The sequence below is a fragment of the Notechis scutatus genome, chromosome 1 (genome assembly GCF_049901735.1).
Source record: "Notechis scutatus isolate UNSWTSFEM ecotype Mainland chromosome 1, rNotScu1.2, whole genome shotgun sequence".
NCBI classification, from domain to species: Eukaryota; Metazoa; Chordata; class Lepidosauria; order Squamata; family Elapidae; genus Notechis; species Notechis scutatus.
The window spans coordinates 115,544,621-115,559,583 of NC_142009.1; the positions used below are offsets into that span (position 1 = coordinate 115,544,621).

Here is a 14,963-nt window from a genome sequence, read left to right on the forward strand (position 1 = left end):
CCTGAATCCCATCTGGTGGAGATATGTGTTTATCAGACTTCAGGACTGCCTAGCCAGCATAATACAATTTTCTGATGTATAACAGTAATGACTGTCCCTGAATGACATGAATACACTCCCTTACCTTCAGTGCTGAAGAAGTTGCTCCAGCCTTCAGACAGACTTCAACTTCACTTGATATTTTACTGGTTTGCCGGTTTAGTTGTGAGAGCAATGAAAAATACAATCGGGGCTTTTTCAGTTCCAGAAACACTTGATAAAACCGTCTGGTAAAACCGTTTATACTTCTGAATTCCTTAAAGTGGAAGTGGGATCAATTAAAATGTCTACTTGACCCTCACATGAACATCCACTTCAGCTTTGTAATATTGGGGGTAATTGCTGGAAGACGAACAAAACACCAGCAATTTTAAAGCATGATTATAGTAATTCTATTTAAGATTATATGTTCCCATCTAATGGGAGCAGAAAGCCAGCAATTTTCAGCAGGATTGCAAGGAGAAAGGAAGAATAAATACGTATTTCTCTAGTAGTTGCTATATGTTCTCCATTACCAGAACTCCACAATCTTGCCTGGAAAGGCCAAACTAACATTTATTTTGATCAACTGGCCAGAAGATTAAGCATCCTAAGGAAGTCTCCAGCTTTGTACTTAAAAGTGAAACTTTCTGTATTTAAAATCTGTATGGCAGATTTTAGAATGAAATCCAGTTGGTATTACTTATGTTATTAGCTCCTGTTTAAATGATGGATAAGCTATGTACTGTTGGAATCCTTAAACAAAATATTTGCCTCAATATGCACAAACTTTTCCCCAATTAATGCTTTCCTAATTTTTCCTAATATTTGGCCTCTCTACTCTAAACTATTAATTTTAAGTATCTTAATTGTATTGGACCTATAATTTTAGATAACAAACCCGTGACCTGTTGGGCCAACCTTTAAGACAATGGTTAATCTTTTTGCATTTATTTTCACTAAAAAATCAGAATGAAAGTTACAAAGAAGAAGAAGCAGTTGCAGTTACCTTTATAACTGCACCTGGTTTAAAGAGGTACAAAAGACCAGCAAGCAAAGTGCATGGACTCAGTTACAGTAGTGATGAGAGCATCTTTGGAAGACCTGAAAGACCAGAGTAAAGTTACCCTATATAGAGAAAATTCTATATGGTTACAAGAAGTGGAAAACAACTTGAGAGTACATAATCAAATGTTCATAAGCAGCTGCCCTTTTTAACAGTAATTTGCAGAAGTTCACATTGTGCTTCATTACTGCTGTGTTGAAATGCTTGGCTGATTCATAATGTGAATCACAGGTAGTCCTCAATTATTTACTGACTGTTCAAAGTTACAACAGCGCAGAAAAAGTGACTTATGACCGCTTTTCACATTTATGGCGGTTGCAGTGTCCCGAGGTCATGTGATCAGCTTTTGCAACCTGACAAGCAAAGTCAGTGGGGAATCCAGATTCATTTAACAACCATGTTACTAACTTAAATGCAATGATTCACTTAATTAGCAAAAAAAGTCAAACAGGGCAAACTCATTTAACCAATCCCAAAGGTGCTTTTTCAAGAGGCAACTGGACTTTTTAGGTTTTATTTGAAGACATTTCATTTCTCATCCAAGAAGCTTCTTGAGCTCATTTAACCAATGTTTCACTTAGCAACAAATTTTGGGCTCAATTGTGGTTGTAAATTGAGGACTACCTGTACTTGAATTGGGATTATAACCTGGTGCCACGGAGGCGGCTGTAATGATCTGAATGCATTCTAAATGATGTGATGTTTCCTTAACTGCCGTGTTGAATTTTTGCAATATTTATATGCCACCTATTGTGATTAGGAATTTTATTCACGATCTCAGCAATACAACAAAGCCATTCAGAAATTCATCACCCCCTCCACACCCCCATCTCGGCAAATGAGCCTGTCACAGAAGCAGCTTCAGAAAAAAAATACCATTCATTCGCACCAGGGAGTGCTCAGGATCTCGGTGGGGGTGTGTGATGGTGGGGAAATCCCGTAACGCTCCCAAACCCTCCAAGCCTCCACCGGGCGCCTGTCAAAAGAGGAAAAAAAAAGGACGAACTTCCTACGTAACGTGCTACGCGAGGAATGCATGTAGCCGTGCGCATGCGCTATCTGGTTGCTCACCGCCTGCTTCCGAGCTCAGCTCCCCAGTAGCAGGCGGGGCGATAACCCTTGTGGAGCGGCTCGGGAGACCCCGGCGTTGGGGCTGCGCCAGCGCGCGCCCGCGCGCGCCGGCAAGCACCGCCTCCTCCTCCTCCTCCTCGCCTCTCCCCTCCCTGCCTGAGCGGAGTGGAAGGGGGCTGGGGTTGGCTGGTGCCAGCAGCGGCGTGAGCGCTCGAGCGGCCGCCATTTTACGCAGGCTCCTGCACATTCTCCGGACACGCTGAGGGAGCGGAGAAGGGGCAGCTCCTTCACTGCGCCCCCACCACCCCCTCCGGAGCTCTTTCGCTCACCATTCATCACCCCCGCCGCTCGCCCACACAGGTCAGCCGCCGGCGGGGATTGTCAAGCGGAGGGGAGGGAGGGAGTCGGGCATGAAAAAAGGAGAGCCCCCCCCAATAAAACTCCCGGGAGGAGGAGGGCGCGGGCTGAAACCACCCGTGAGGGAAAGGGTCCCCCGGGGGTAGCCGGCCCTTCGCCCCCCAAAAATAAAAAAAAAATTGAAGTGGGGCTTAAAACAAAGAAGGACGGTTTGAGCCAGCGGCCTGTCCAAGTGCAGCGAGTGCCGCCGCCTGCAAGGCATTCTTGACTGCCGGCGGCGGGCTACGCTAGGCCGAAGGCATGGCATGGAAGCGGGACTCCATCCGCGTGCTCGCCTGCCTCTGCCCGTCCTCGGAACAGGCTCCCAGCGCCTCATTGTCCGGGCGCCATTCATTGGCCACGAGGCGCCGGCGGGGTGGGGTGGGGAAAGGAAGGAGCAGGGCAGGGACTCCCGGCTATGTGGCGGTGGGGTTAAGGGAGGGGGGGGCTGTCGCCTGCCTCGGGTTCACCTAAAAACGGGTGGGCCCGGCGGAGAAGCTCGCTTGGGAAACAACTCTCCTTGCCCAGGAGTTGGTGGGAAGCGCATGGCGGGGCGGCGGCGGCAGCAGCAGCAGCAGAGGAGCTGTGATTTGTATGCATTGTTCCGGGGTGGGAGGAGGGAAGAAGCCGGACAGATGTCGAGCGCTCATTTTCTTCTCCTTACCTTCTCTCGCTTTTCCCTTCCACCCACCCAACCCCCACCCACAATCCCGCGTGGCGAAATAGGGCTCAGGCTGTTGCAATTCTTCTCCCGGAGGGGAAAAAAGGGGGGGGCGGGGAGGTGAGAGGGAAAGGCTGCTTTTCCGGGCGGAGGGAAGTCGGTCGCTGGAGGAAGTTGTAAGACATTTGAACGCGCCGAGCACGTGTTTCTCTCAGACTTATGGCGGCAGCCACCGCCGCCACCTCGATTGGGCGCGGATTAAGAGAGCGCTTTGTTCCTTTTGGCCTGACGGCTTAGGCCCTGTCAGAGAGGCGGGAAGGCGACACACTTTGAATGTAGTCGAGGAACGGGCCTCGTGGAGAGATTAAGTACGAAAGGAGCTAGTGGATGGCTATATAGCGGTGGTGTCTGCCCGTTTCTTCCCCACCTCCGTTTGCTGCTTGTTACTAGTTAGAAAAGCTTCTTCTGAGCTTTCCAGGGCGTGCTTCAGAGGGACGTGAGTCAGAGAGTTTGGCAGTGGTTTCAGGTTATTGCTTTGCGCTATTAGTTCTTTTCATTTGGATTTTTTTTTAAAAAAAAAAGATAGTTAAGCTTCCTGATTTCGAAAAGCGGTAGGGAAAACGGGTTAAAACTCTGCAAGCATCTTGGAGGCAGCTGCATATATTGACACCCGAATTGTTTGGCTTGTAAGGTCTCTAGCTTAATTATGCTTATTGCGTTTGAACAGATATCTGGAAACATGGCTTCTGAACATGTTAATGGGAATGGTACTGAAGAGCCCATGGATACTTCTGCTGCAGTTGCCCATTCTGAGCATTTCCAGACATTGCTTGATGCTGGTTTACCACAGAAAGTTGCTGAAAAACTAGATGAAATTTACGTTGCAGGTAAGATGTAAAACTTGCAAATTCACTATTTTCTATTGGACTTTCCTTGCTTTCGGCTAAAATAGCAACTTTTTGTGGTTTCCAAACAAAAAAGTATGGGGACTGCAGTTTTCTTAATGTTTTGGGTGATCAATATTAACATGCAATGTTTCTATTAGTTTAGAGTAGCTTTTGACATTGAGTGAAGGGGTGGTGGTGAGGGCAAGCAGTTGGAATGTAAACCTTTAGGAATAGTTCATACTGGATTATGGTTGTGTGTCTTTGGAGGACTGTGTAGTGAAGTAGTAATTGCATATGTCTCTTTTCTGATTCACTGCTTGGATTCCTGGGTGTAGTGGCTACAGTGTTTTCAGTTATGTCCTGAAGCATAGTTTTGAAGTGCAGTAGAATGGCTGAGAGTTTTTATCTAAATTACTTTTAGAAACAAAAAGTATTGTCTAATTACTCAGATGCAATAAGTTTTTCCAGAATTTCTTGTGTTCCAAGTTCCAGTAGGAATAAAATAGAAGTTAATGTTTTTGGCATTTTAGTATGTGAAAAATTCCTAACATCACAATAACAAATAGTAATTAAGATGAATTTCTGAATATCATAATAGTTAAGTGAGACATCCTAGAATAAAATATTTCTTTTTCTAGGACTAGTTGCTCACAGTGATTTAGATGAAAGAGCTATTGAAGCTTTAAAGGAATTTAATGAAGAAGGTGCATTGGCAGTGCTTCAACAATTTAAAGACAGTGATCTCTCTCATGTTCAGGTAATGTACCAAGGAAGTATTTCTGTTTAATTTATTTCAGCATATATACAGAAACTGCTTGATCTTTGACAGATCCATTATGAAATTTAATTCACATTCTTTTTCAATCCATCCATATCATTTATTTTTAGAACAAAAGTGCCTTTTTATGTGGCGTCATGAAAACGTATAGACAACGAGAAAAACAAGGGACCAAAGTGGCAGATTCCAGCAAAGGACCAGATGAGGCAAAAATCAAGGTATGTTTGTAAGAAACTTTTTCTTAAGCCCATGTTGCTTTAATAATATGAATACAGTCACAGAGTGTTTTTCCCCCTGAAAATTGATGTCATTCAAAACTAATATTTCCTGCAGTGCTGATTATCAGCTCAGTTTTTATACTTGGGATACATTTTAGTAGCTGTCTCTTGTGCATATCACCACTTAATCTTCCATATAAATCCAGTTTCATACCTGTTAATGGAGGTGCCATTGATAATGTATTTCAGGAACCTAAAATAAGTTAAACGGCACTAGGACAGTAGGACAACATCAACATTTTATACTAATGTTTTTACACTTTACGGTGGCGCTATCATTTGAAGGATTGATTTATATCTTGCTTTTGGAGGATATATGTGAATAACTGATATAAAGGACTTCATGAAGTTTTACGCTGCCACTTCAATAGTATAACCTGAGATTTGATGTATAAACCCACAGTTGTAACTACTTTAACATAACCTAATAGTACAAGTAGTTCAGTACTAAGTTTTCAGTAGTTAATAAACAGGATGAGCCTCACTGATCTTGAATCTCTCTAATATATCTCACAAATATTTCAGCTGCTTGTAGCAGGAAAAATTACAAAAAATATTGTTATTGTCATGAATAAATCCAGAGTAATATTATAAATGAAATGATGAAATAATTTAAACGTAACATTTAAACATAATAGGGATCCATTCCTTTGACATTTTAATTTTTGTTTTATTATTTTGGTTCCATTTTCCTTCCTAATTACTGAATTACTAAGTTAATATACTGTTGAGTGAAATTGAAATGTATGTGCTTGCGGGGATGAAGTCTTTAATAGTGTCTAAGGGATGCATGCATCTGTCATCTATCTATCCCTTGGAAGGAAAATGAATATGGTGTTTCATAACAAGTTGCGGCAACTTCTCTTGCACTACCTATTGCTTCAGTTGTGCCAGAAATCCATGTTGTCTTAACTTCATTTCTCTGAAAGGAGGATTCTGCATCCTTCATCTTTTGATCCATAAATTAAATGTCCCAGAATCTAAAAGACACAGATTTTTCTAATTGAACAAGCATTTGAAATGCAACAAGCAATTGAAGGGTACTGTAAGATGATGCATATGGATGTCTAGTAGTCTTGTTCTGCAGAAAATGACATCTGCAAGAATTATTTCTTTAGATGTTATTACTGCTTCACAATCCAAGTTCTTCTCAGATATTTTATAAGCAATTGGGGAACTTCATGTAACAGATTTGACATTAGAAAGATGATTTTTTTCCTTTGGCATTGGTTCTTATCCAAGTGGTTTATGTTCTGATATTAGATTTGCTAGATAGACTCACTTGACATACCAGTTGCGTGACCCAATAAAAAAAATAGTTTTAAGGCAGACTTTTAACATAGGTTGGAGAATCTATAGAATAAATAACTATATTGATGGAATATTTTATTAGTATTCATTAATTCATTGTACTTGGTTTATGACTCTTTGAAGGCTCTTTTGGAGAGAACGGGTTATACCCTTGATGTGACAACTGGACAGAGGAAGTATGGTGGTCCTCCACCAGAGTGTGTCTATTCAGGACAACAACCTTCTGTTGGCACTGAGGTAAGAGATGCAACATATTGGAAGAACATAATATGTTTCTTTGTTTAAATCTCAGTTGTTGAAAAAAATATGTTTGATTTGTTGTTACAGATATTTGTGGGTAAAATTCCAAGGGACTTATTTGAGGATGAACTTGTTCCATTATTTGAAAAAGCTGGACCTATTTGGGATCTCCGCTTAATGATGGATCCCCTGACAGGTCTAAACAGGGGATATGCTTTTGTCACTTTTTGTAACAAAGAGGCAGCTCAGGAAGCTGTTAAATTGGTAAGTTTTTCATATTTTCTGTGGTAATTTAAAATCAACAATTATGATTCCTAATTGTGTAAAATGTCTTAATCTTCTGCTTATGTTAGAATGGATAGAATGGAATTGATTTTTAAACCTAGTGGCTTTCAGAAATCTGTATTGTTACTGAACATATTAAAACTTAAGACTTCCTTTTATCATTTCTATTTGTAATACTCAGCATTTGGTATTTTTAACATACAGCTATTTAAAGGCCAGGAATGACAGTTTATTTTTAAAGAGGGCAATATTTATCCCACTCTAGTTTTCAATAATACATGCATCTTACCAACTGTTAGTCCTGAGAAGTAGCTTTCTCAGAAACAAATTCAGTTGGGCTTATTTTAAGTACTGTATATACTCGAGTATAAGCCTAGTTTTTCAGCCCATTTTTTGTGCTGAAAAAATCCCCCTCGGCTTATACTCGAGTCAGATTCCCCTCTGAAAAAAAAATGGTGTGGAGTCGCGGCCTCCGGCGGCAGCGACTCCCAACAGCCCCAGCCGGGAAGGGAAAGGCAAAAAGCGCTTTGCCTTTCCCTTCCCGAGGCGGCGGGACTGGGGCCGCTCCGGCAGCAGCGACTCCCAACAGCCCCAGCCGGGAAGGGAAAGGCAAAAAGCGCTTTGCCTTTCCCTTCCCGAGGCGGCGGGACTGGGGCCACGCCGGCGGGTAGTGACTCCTGACTCAGGGGCCTCCGAGGGAGGGGAAGAGAGTGACTCCTGCCTCCCGCTGTCATCATCATCTTCTTCTTTTGGGTTAGTGAATCAATTAAACCTTTCATGATAGTGAGATCGTTTCCCAAATTAATTATTTTTATTTTTGAAATTTACCAGTAGCTGCTGCATTTCCCACCCTCGGCTTATACTCGAGTCAATAAGTTTTCCCAGTTTTTTTGTGTAAAATTAGGTGCCTCGGCTTATATTCGGGTCGACTTATACTCGAGTATATACGGTATTACATTTCTGTATAACTGGTATAGAAACTATGGGAATATGTTAAAGTTGTGTATTATGTAAAACGGGCTGGTATTTTTCTCTAGTGCTGTGACTGATCATTAGTAAATTTAAGCACAGCCCCAATTTTCTAACAATACAGAAAATATTGGTAAACTTGTTACAGGTCCTACTAAGTGTAATCTTTTCTTCTTGCATAACTTTAAATAGTGCTGCTGTTTTCTGTCCTTTATACAAAGTTTCCTTACAATCCTATTAGTGTTTGAGTATAGTTAGGTGTGAAATAAGATTTATTCTCTATGGTAAAAAAACATTGACTTTAGTGTTGCCATGGAATTTTCTGGGAAGTGATAGAACTCTATAGAAGCTTGGATGCTACAGATTTGAATGGTTCTTGCCACATTATTTGATGTTATATTGGAAACATGGAATTTGAGTATGGGGAAAAGATACTTCTGCTTTATTCAGGGGATTTGTTAGTTCCAACAGAAAAAAGTACTTTGATTAGAGAAAGATCAACAATTGCATTTATTGGAAACCCTTTATAAATGATGAGATTGTGATTAGAAAAGGTAACTTACAGAAAGAAGGAAATTGTGATGTAACTTTGAAGAGAAGGGGCAAATTATAAATGTATCTAAATTACTGTCAGAAAAATTGGGGGCCATTTTATAATCTTTTCTATTTTTCCTCTATTTACTGCTTTTTTATTTTTATTTTTTTATAATTTTTACTTTTGTTAAAAACATTCAATAATCATATTAAAAAACAATAAAGTATCTAGTAAAACTTATTAGAGTGCAGTGGTTCACGTGGTTAGGAACTGGGTTGGAGGTTAGCAAGTCCACATTTTAGACCCTAATGCTACTGCGTGGCAGGACGAGCTCCGGGCATTTGCTCTAGCTCCTTCCTTCATAGGGACATGAAAGGAGCGAGCCCCTTTGGCATTCCCCCAGGCAATGGTGATATCACTGACTAATCAACCTGGAAGCACCTTAAACAATGCCTCCAACACTCCCCAGTTGAGGAATACTTGTATATTGTTCCTTGTGAATTATGTCCTCGTTAAAGAATCAGAAAGTAATATGGCAGTGACAACGAAAATGAATAGTTTGGGCCTAGGCTTAGTCATGCCACTGAACCTCTGGATTTTACATTGAAAAGTAAAAACGTTGAGCTTTCTGGTAAAAACAATCTTGCAGTTTTCTTGACATCAGTATGGAAGTGATTTGTTACTGTTGTCCCTTGGGATTTTTTCCTATGTGGGATTTTTCTAGTTGTTTTCCATCTAAGCAGAAACCAGCCCTTGCCTTGCTTTATTTAAAAACTAGTAAGACAATTCTACCTGAACTAAGCAAGAATTAATATTAATCAAAATCACATTATGTGTCATTGGTTCAAGTGAGTTTATGAAGTCTGGCTCTAATCTTAGATTAATCCTCTTCTATTGACAGTAGAAATGAATTATTTAGTTACTAAAGCTTAAAAAATATTAAGTATCCATCCATCCAAAGCAGATAACACACCTAATAGTTCTACCTCTTATTTTTCTTCACAACAGGAGCCTTGTCATGTAGGTTGGCTGAGAGAGATTGGCCCAAAGTTGTTCATCTGGCTTTCATGGCTAAGTGAGGCCTAGAACTCAGTTTTTGGTTTCTAGGCAAGAACTTAACTATACCAAACTGGCTCTTTTTCATTCATTCCTGTTAATTCACACTCAGAAGAATGGCTGTTTTAATTTAGGTGAAATGTAGCTTAAATAGGTTGGAACCCTGATGCAACATAAGCTAATGTTTGGTCTGTTATTGCTAAGTGTCATATTTATTGGAAGTCATGGGCAAGTTAACTGTTCAGATCCCACTTGTTCCAGCAGATGTTTGGCCGCTATTAGATTGTATCAGATTTTTCATGTTCTGAGGTCAAGCTTGCCCTACATTTTTTCCATGTATCTGCTTATTAGAAATGAATTTTGGAAATTTTTTGTTTGACCTATATTAATAATAGATTGCACATATAGTTTGTAGCCTGGAGTTTATTCTGTGCTAGAGTTATTAGTCTTTACAGTTCCTTACAATTCTTTGTTGTTAGTACCTTCATTCTTAAATATAGCAAAGGGTCCACTGATGGCCTTTACAATTGAGAACAAATTTTCATGTAAGAAAAAGAGTTGGACAACATTCTAGAAACTTAAGCATATGAGCCAAACTCATCAACTATAATTGGGTGAAAGAGTAATCCTGTAAGAGTAATTTATTATATAACTTTCTTTTAGTATAACAATCATGAAATTCGTTCTGGGAAACACATTGGAGTATGTATCTCTGTGGCCAATAATAGGCTCTTTGTTGGATCTATCCCTAAGAGTAAAACTAAGGAGCAAATTGTAGAAGAATTTAGCAAAGTAACAGGTAAGTTGCTAACTGCTAATAATTCAATTGTTATCAATGTGATCTGTGATGAACTTTATCACCATCTTTCGGCTGATGTTGGATGATGATGACTTTTGTAAACTGAGATCATAAGGGATAAAGTTGAAAGAAAGATATGGGAATTGTTTAAGAAGCTGACGTTTGAGAGACCATTCCAGATCTATTTCAGCATTTGCATTGCATGCTCTGGCAATGGATTTGGTTGGCTATTGGAACAGCCACCATTTTAGAGGGGACATTTTGTTCTTGTCATATAAGCTGTAAAGCATTTAGAACATGGGTGTCTAACCTTTTGGCTTGCCTGGGCCGCATTGAGTAAAGAAGAAATTTCTTGAACCGCATATAAAATATGTAACATAGTTAATGTAGATAAATCAGATATGTTAAAGATCTTATGGAACTGCACGTAGCTATGGGCTGTGGTTTGGGCATACCTGATATAGAAAATGAAAATGTCATGACATCACAGTAACTTGTTTTCAGTGGTCTTGTATACCAGCTTGGCATAGTGTGACAAATATTTATTGAACTGTTTTGCTGGGCTCCATGTCCAAAACCCATGTAAGTGCTTTGTGCATCTTTTGTCCTTTGAAATAGGAGCTGATTCTCTTTGTTAAACAATAGTTTAGATGGGAATTTCAGTTTCTTCATAGTTTTGCATGTTTTTTTTGCAGAGGGGAGCTTAATTATATGTATAAAAGATAAATATAGGTGCCAATACTGTGAACCACAACACTGGGCACATTACAAAACAAAAACATTTTAAAAGGCACAAGCACAAAAAACTCCTGTTATCTTAGAGCAATACTCTTACATATCTTCATATGGCAGCAAACATATGGGACAAATATAAAAGGGAAATGGTTAAAACTAATATTTTTTATTTTCAATAAATGTTATACTCTACTTATAACTAATGGTTCCGTTAAATGTATATAACTGGCTTCAATTTCAGAGGGTCTCACAGATGTAATATTGTATCACCAACCTGATGACAAAAAAAAGAACAGAGGCTTTTGTTTCCTTGAATATGAGGATCACAAAACAGCAGCTCAAGCCAGGCGTAGGTTAATGAGTGGAAAAGTGAAAGTTTGGGGTAATGTTGTTACAGTTGAATGGGCTGACCCCATAGAAGATCCAGATCCTGAAGTGATGGCAAAGGTAAACATTTACGGGAGCAGTGAAAATAGCATGCATTTGTTTCTGCTCTTTTGTGAACGTTGTGACTGTTCATGTATATCATAAGGACATAGATTCTGTTCTGTAAAATAGCATGTTTAACATTTACTGCCCTTGCTATGAATGGGATGTTTTACACAAAATAATTCATACACATATAATTGTTTTCATAGAAGTTTCCAATAGCTATTGGTTACTCCTGTGCCACTGTTTCATATTTTAGTTTTGATATTTAACAAGTCAAAAACATTTTCAACTTCGGAATATGAAATATTCCCTAAGCCCTTTTCTTATTCAATCTCATAGTACCTTGATTAATTGATAAAACAGTGTTCACTAGAATTCTTTATTTTTCCTACAGGGGTTAAAGTGTGACCCTACCAAAAGGTGTGAGCACATTTTTTAATATGGGGGATCCCTTGTCAACCTTCCACCATTCCCGTTTTTGCTATGGCAGTGAAGTCTTTTACAGCAGGGGTCCCCAACCGCCGTCCGCGGACCGGTACCGGTCCGCGAACAAGCCTTACCGGGCTGCTGGTTGCTGGGCGCCGCCATCTTTTTGGTAAAAAAGCAATTTTTCGTCAAAAAGATGGCGGCGCTAGCGCTGGTGAGCTTTTCCGGGTAGAAAGCCATTTCTACCCGAAAAAGCTCACCAGAAGCGCTGGCCGCTCATTTTTGATTTAAAATCACTCCGTGACGCCACCGGAAGTGATTTTTCGTCAAAAAAGATGGCGGCGCCCAGCTGACGCCGGAACCGGGCCGCGGCGCCCAGCTGACGCCGGAACCGGGCCGCGGCGTCGAAAAGGTTGGGGATCCCTGTTTTACAGCATAGTATTCAGTATTGTCACTTTATACATCTCATTATTTTCTGAAATTTCTGTTTTTTTGTTATATTCCCAATGTGATCTGTTTTGTTTTTTTATTGCCTCCCTTGATTTTTCTGAGCAAACTTTACAGTGAACCAAAACTATAGGGATTCCTCACAGGTTCAAAGTCAACATTAGCAATGATGAGTTTTTCAGGAAACCTAGTTAATTTGCATGGAAATGATATAGTTGAATCCTGGGCTCGCCTTTTATTTGTCGATAGGCTCCTCTTCATTATAGTGTTTGACTAAGTGGAAAGAGTTGTTATCCTCCTGGATGTGTTATTTCCTTCTAAAACTTTGTACCACCTCCAGTATTTTCTTCAAAAGTCCTTTGACTCTGTGGGATGACTTTTAGAAGGAGCAAATACTTCTTGCTCCTTGTAGAGTCATGTTTACATCCAAATTGTTGAGACTAACAATGTTGATAGATTTGGGATACAAAAAGGAATTTTGTATTTTAAGAGTTCATTACTTAGACAAAGTTAATTGTACCTTGAAATTTGCTTCAATCCTGAGTGGAGATTAGTTATTAGTGAACAAATGATTTTTTGCTTGGACATGCATCAAACTAGACTGGTGAGCTGAATAGTCATAACTGGCACAGGTTCAGAGAGTGACTTAAACTTCTGTATGGTCTCATTGAGAAACTATTTTGTTTAGCCTTAATATCCTCATTTATCTAAATGATAAATTCTACATCTATGGCTGGTGGGGCTTTTGTTAATTACTGATGTTAAGTTCCACTTTTATTTCAGGAACAAATACCTGATCAGTTTGGGACTTTCTGCTAAAGCAAATAATATATTCACATCTCTGTTGTAGCAGTTAAACCTTAGCTCCATAAATAAATTGATAATATAAAAATAATTTATTAAATATGTATGCTGCTCAACTCCTTTCTCTGGGTAGCTCGTAACAAACTGGACAGAGAAAGGGGAAAAGTTAAAGGAATCCCTGTGGATTTTACCCTGCTAGTCATTGCTGACTATAGCAATAGGGGGCAGTGTTCATCTCCGTTTCAAGACCATTGAGTCCCGAAGACATTTCTATATCAAGATGCCAGCATGACATCACGGAGCACTGTTACCTTTCCAGCATAGTAATGCCTATTTATTTACATGGTTTCAAACTGCTAGGTAGGTAGGAGTTGGAGCAAAGATAGGCACTCACCCCGTTGTGTGGCGCCTGGGTCTCAAACCTGGGTTGCTGGCTTTCTAGCTAACAAGCCCAATGTCTTAACTGCTGAGCCACCATACCACTCCTCCCCCCAAAAAAAACAAGAAAAGGAGGAAAAATATTTCTCTTTTCAAGGGTCTAGGCAAAAAAAGCATTACCGAAAACTAATGTGACTTGGAGGGGAGGTGCTGCAACAGAGGGCCAGGTATGAGTACCATTTGTTCAGCATTATCATAACTTTGAACAGAAAACTATGTGTACTGTAAACCCTCAGAGACCATCAGAAATCCTGCAAATAATTTGATCCATGCCATGTAGGGCTTTAAAGGTGGTAGCAAGTAGCTTGAATTGAATGCACTGAAGCCAATATAGCTCACACAGCAATGGTGTTACACAGGAATATTACAGTGTGCCCAGAACTACATAAATTACCACATTCTGGCCAGTTGAAGCTTCTGAATGCTCTTCAAGGATAGCCCTCATAGTGCATTGCCATAGTCCAGCTAAGAAAATTATTTGTAAATTAAGACACTTTTGGTTTGTGTCCAGTTATGACTTACCCAAATCACAATTACTTTTTGGGGGGAAAAACTAAGTAGATCTAATGCATATGCTTGTTTTATTGTTTGCAGTAATATACTGGTCACGGTAAGCTAACACAATGCTTTGTTTTAGGTAAAAGTGTTATTTGTACGGAATCTTGCAAATTCAGTCACAGAAGAAATACTAGAAAAGGCTTTTAGTCAATTTGGAAAACTGGAGAGGGTGAAAAAGCTAAAAGATTATGCTTTTATTCATTTTGATGAGCGTGATGGTGCTGTAAAGGTATGTTTTTATTTCCAGTTTCATTTATTTAGTAGATTTAGATTTAGTGAATTCAAAGTGGTATACATTTCCTGATTTTCCCACTCTTAACTATGTAAGTAGGTTCGGCCCATAGTTCCCCACCTACCTTTCATGTGTAAGGCAGAACTAGCATTTGTGGTCTCCTGATATCTAAGTCTTAACATCTTAACTACTACATGAAATTAGCTCTCAGGTATTTATCACATTGCTACTCTGCTGCAATCATGAATAGACTTTTAGTGGCAATTTCTTCAGAAATCTGTCATAAACTTTAAAATTTATGCTACAATTTTATGTTGTCAGGTTTTGGGTTCTGTTTATTATTAAGAAATAAGGGTAGGTTTAATTATCCTCCAGATAGTGTGCCAATTTACAGCCATTAGTTCTCATTGTCCTCATGAAGAATTGTTGAGAATGAGCTAACAAGACCAACTGTTGCCAGGACAGTAAATAAGTAAACTCAAGTAAATTATGCTACGTAAATCAGTTTGCTTCAGATTTTATGTAATGTCAAATTCTATTA

The 14,963-nt window shown here is 39.6% G+C and overlaps 1 protein-coding gene and 1 long non-coding RNA gene across 15 annotated transcripts in view; one reads left to right on the top strand and one right to left on the bottom strand.

Moving 5' to 3' along the window:
* Window positions 1-158: 158 nt before the first annotated feature.
* On the bottom strand, window positions 159-3,352 carry LOC148132955 (uncharacterized). Its single transcript, XR_015745399.1, has 4 exons — window positions 3,216-3,352; window positions 1,974-2,060; window positions 1,028-1,122; window positions 159-185 (listed from the first exon to the last, which is right to left on the bottom strand). It is a non-coding gene; the product is annotated as an uncharacterized LOC148132955 (long non-coding RNA).
* SYNCRIP (synaptotagmin binding cytoplasmic RNA interacting protein) overlaps window positions 2,318-14,963 on the top strand; it is a 20,289-nt gene continuing 7,643 nt past the window's right edge. For 6 of the 14 annotated variants that reach the window (XM_026666529.2, XM_026666530.2, XM_026666531.2 and 3 more), the window contains exons 1-9: window positions 2,318-2,515; window positions 3,940-4,099; window positions 4,738-4,856; window positions 4,988-5,095; window positions 6,590-6,703; window positions 6,794-6,970; window positions 10,215-10,350; window positions 11,327-11,532; window positions 14,270-14,419. In XM_026666529.2, coding sequence (XP_026522314.1) covers window positions 3,952-4,099; window positions 4,738-4,856; window positions 4,988-5,095; window positions 6,590-6,703; window positions 6,794-6,970; window positions 10,215-10,350; window positions 11,327-11,532; window positions 14,270-14,419 — 1,158 coding nt within the window. In that variant the 5' untranslated portion in view covers window positions 2,318-2,515; window positions 3,940-3,951. Of the gene's footprint in view, window positions 2,516-2,951; window positions 3,144-3,939; window positions 4,100-4,737; window positions 4,857-4,987; window positions 5,096-6,589; window positions 6,704-6,793; window positions 6,971-10,214; window positions 10,351-11,326; window positions 11,533-14,269; window positions 14,420-14,963 lie in introns of those variants that run through there. The other 8 variants (XM_087943880.1, XM_087943887.1, XM_087943889.1 and 5 more) reach the window with 4 other exon arrangements.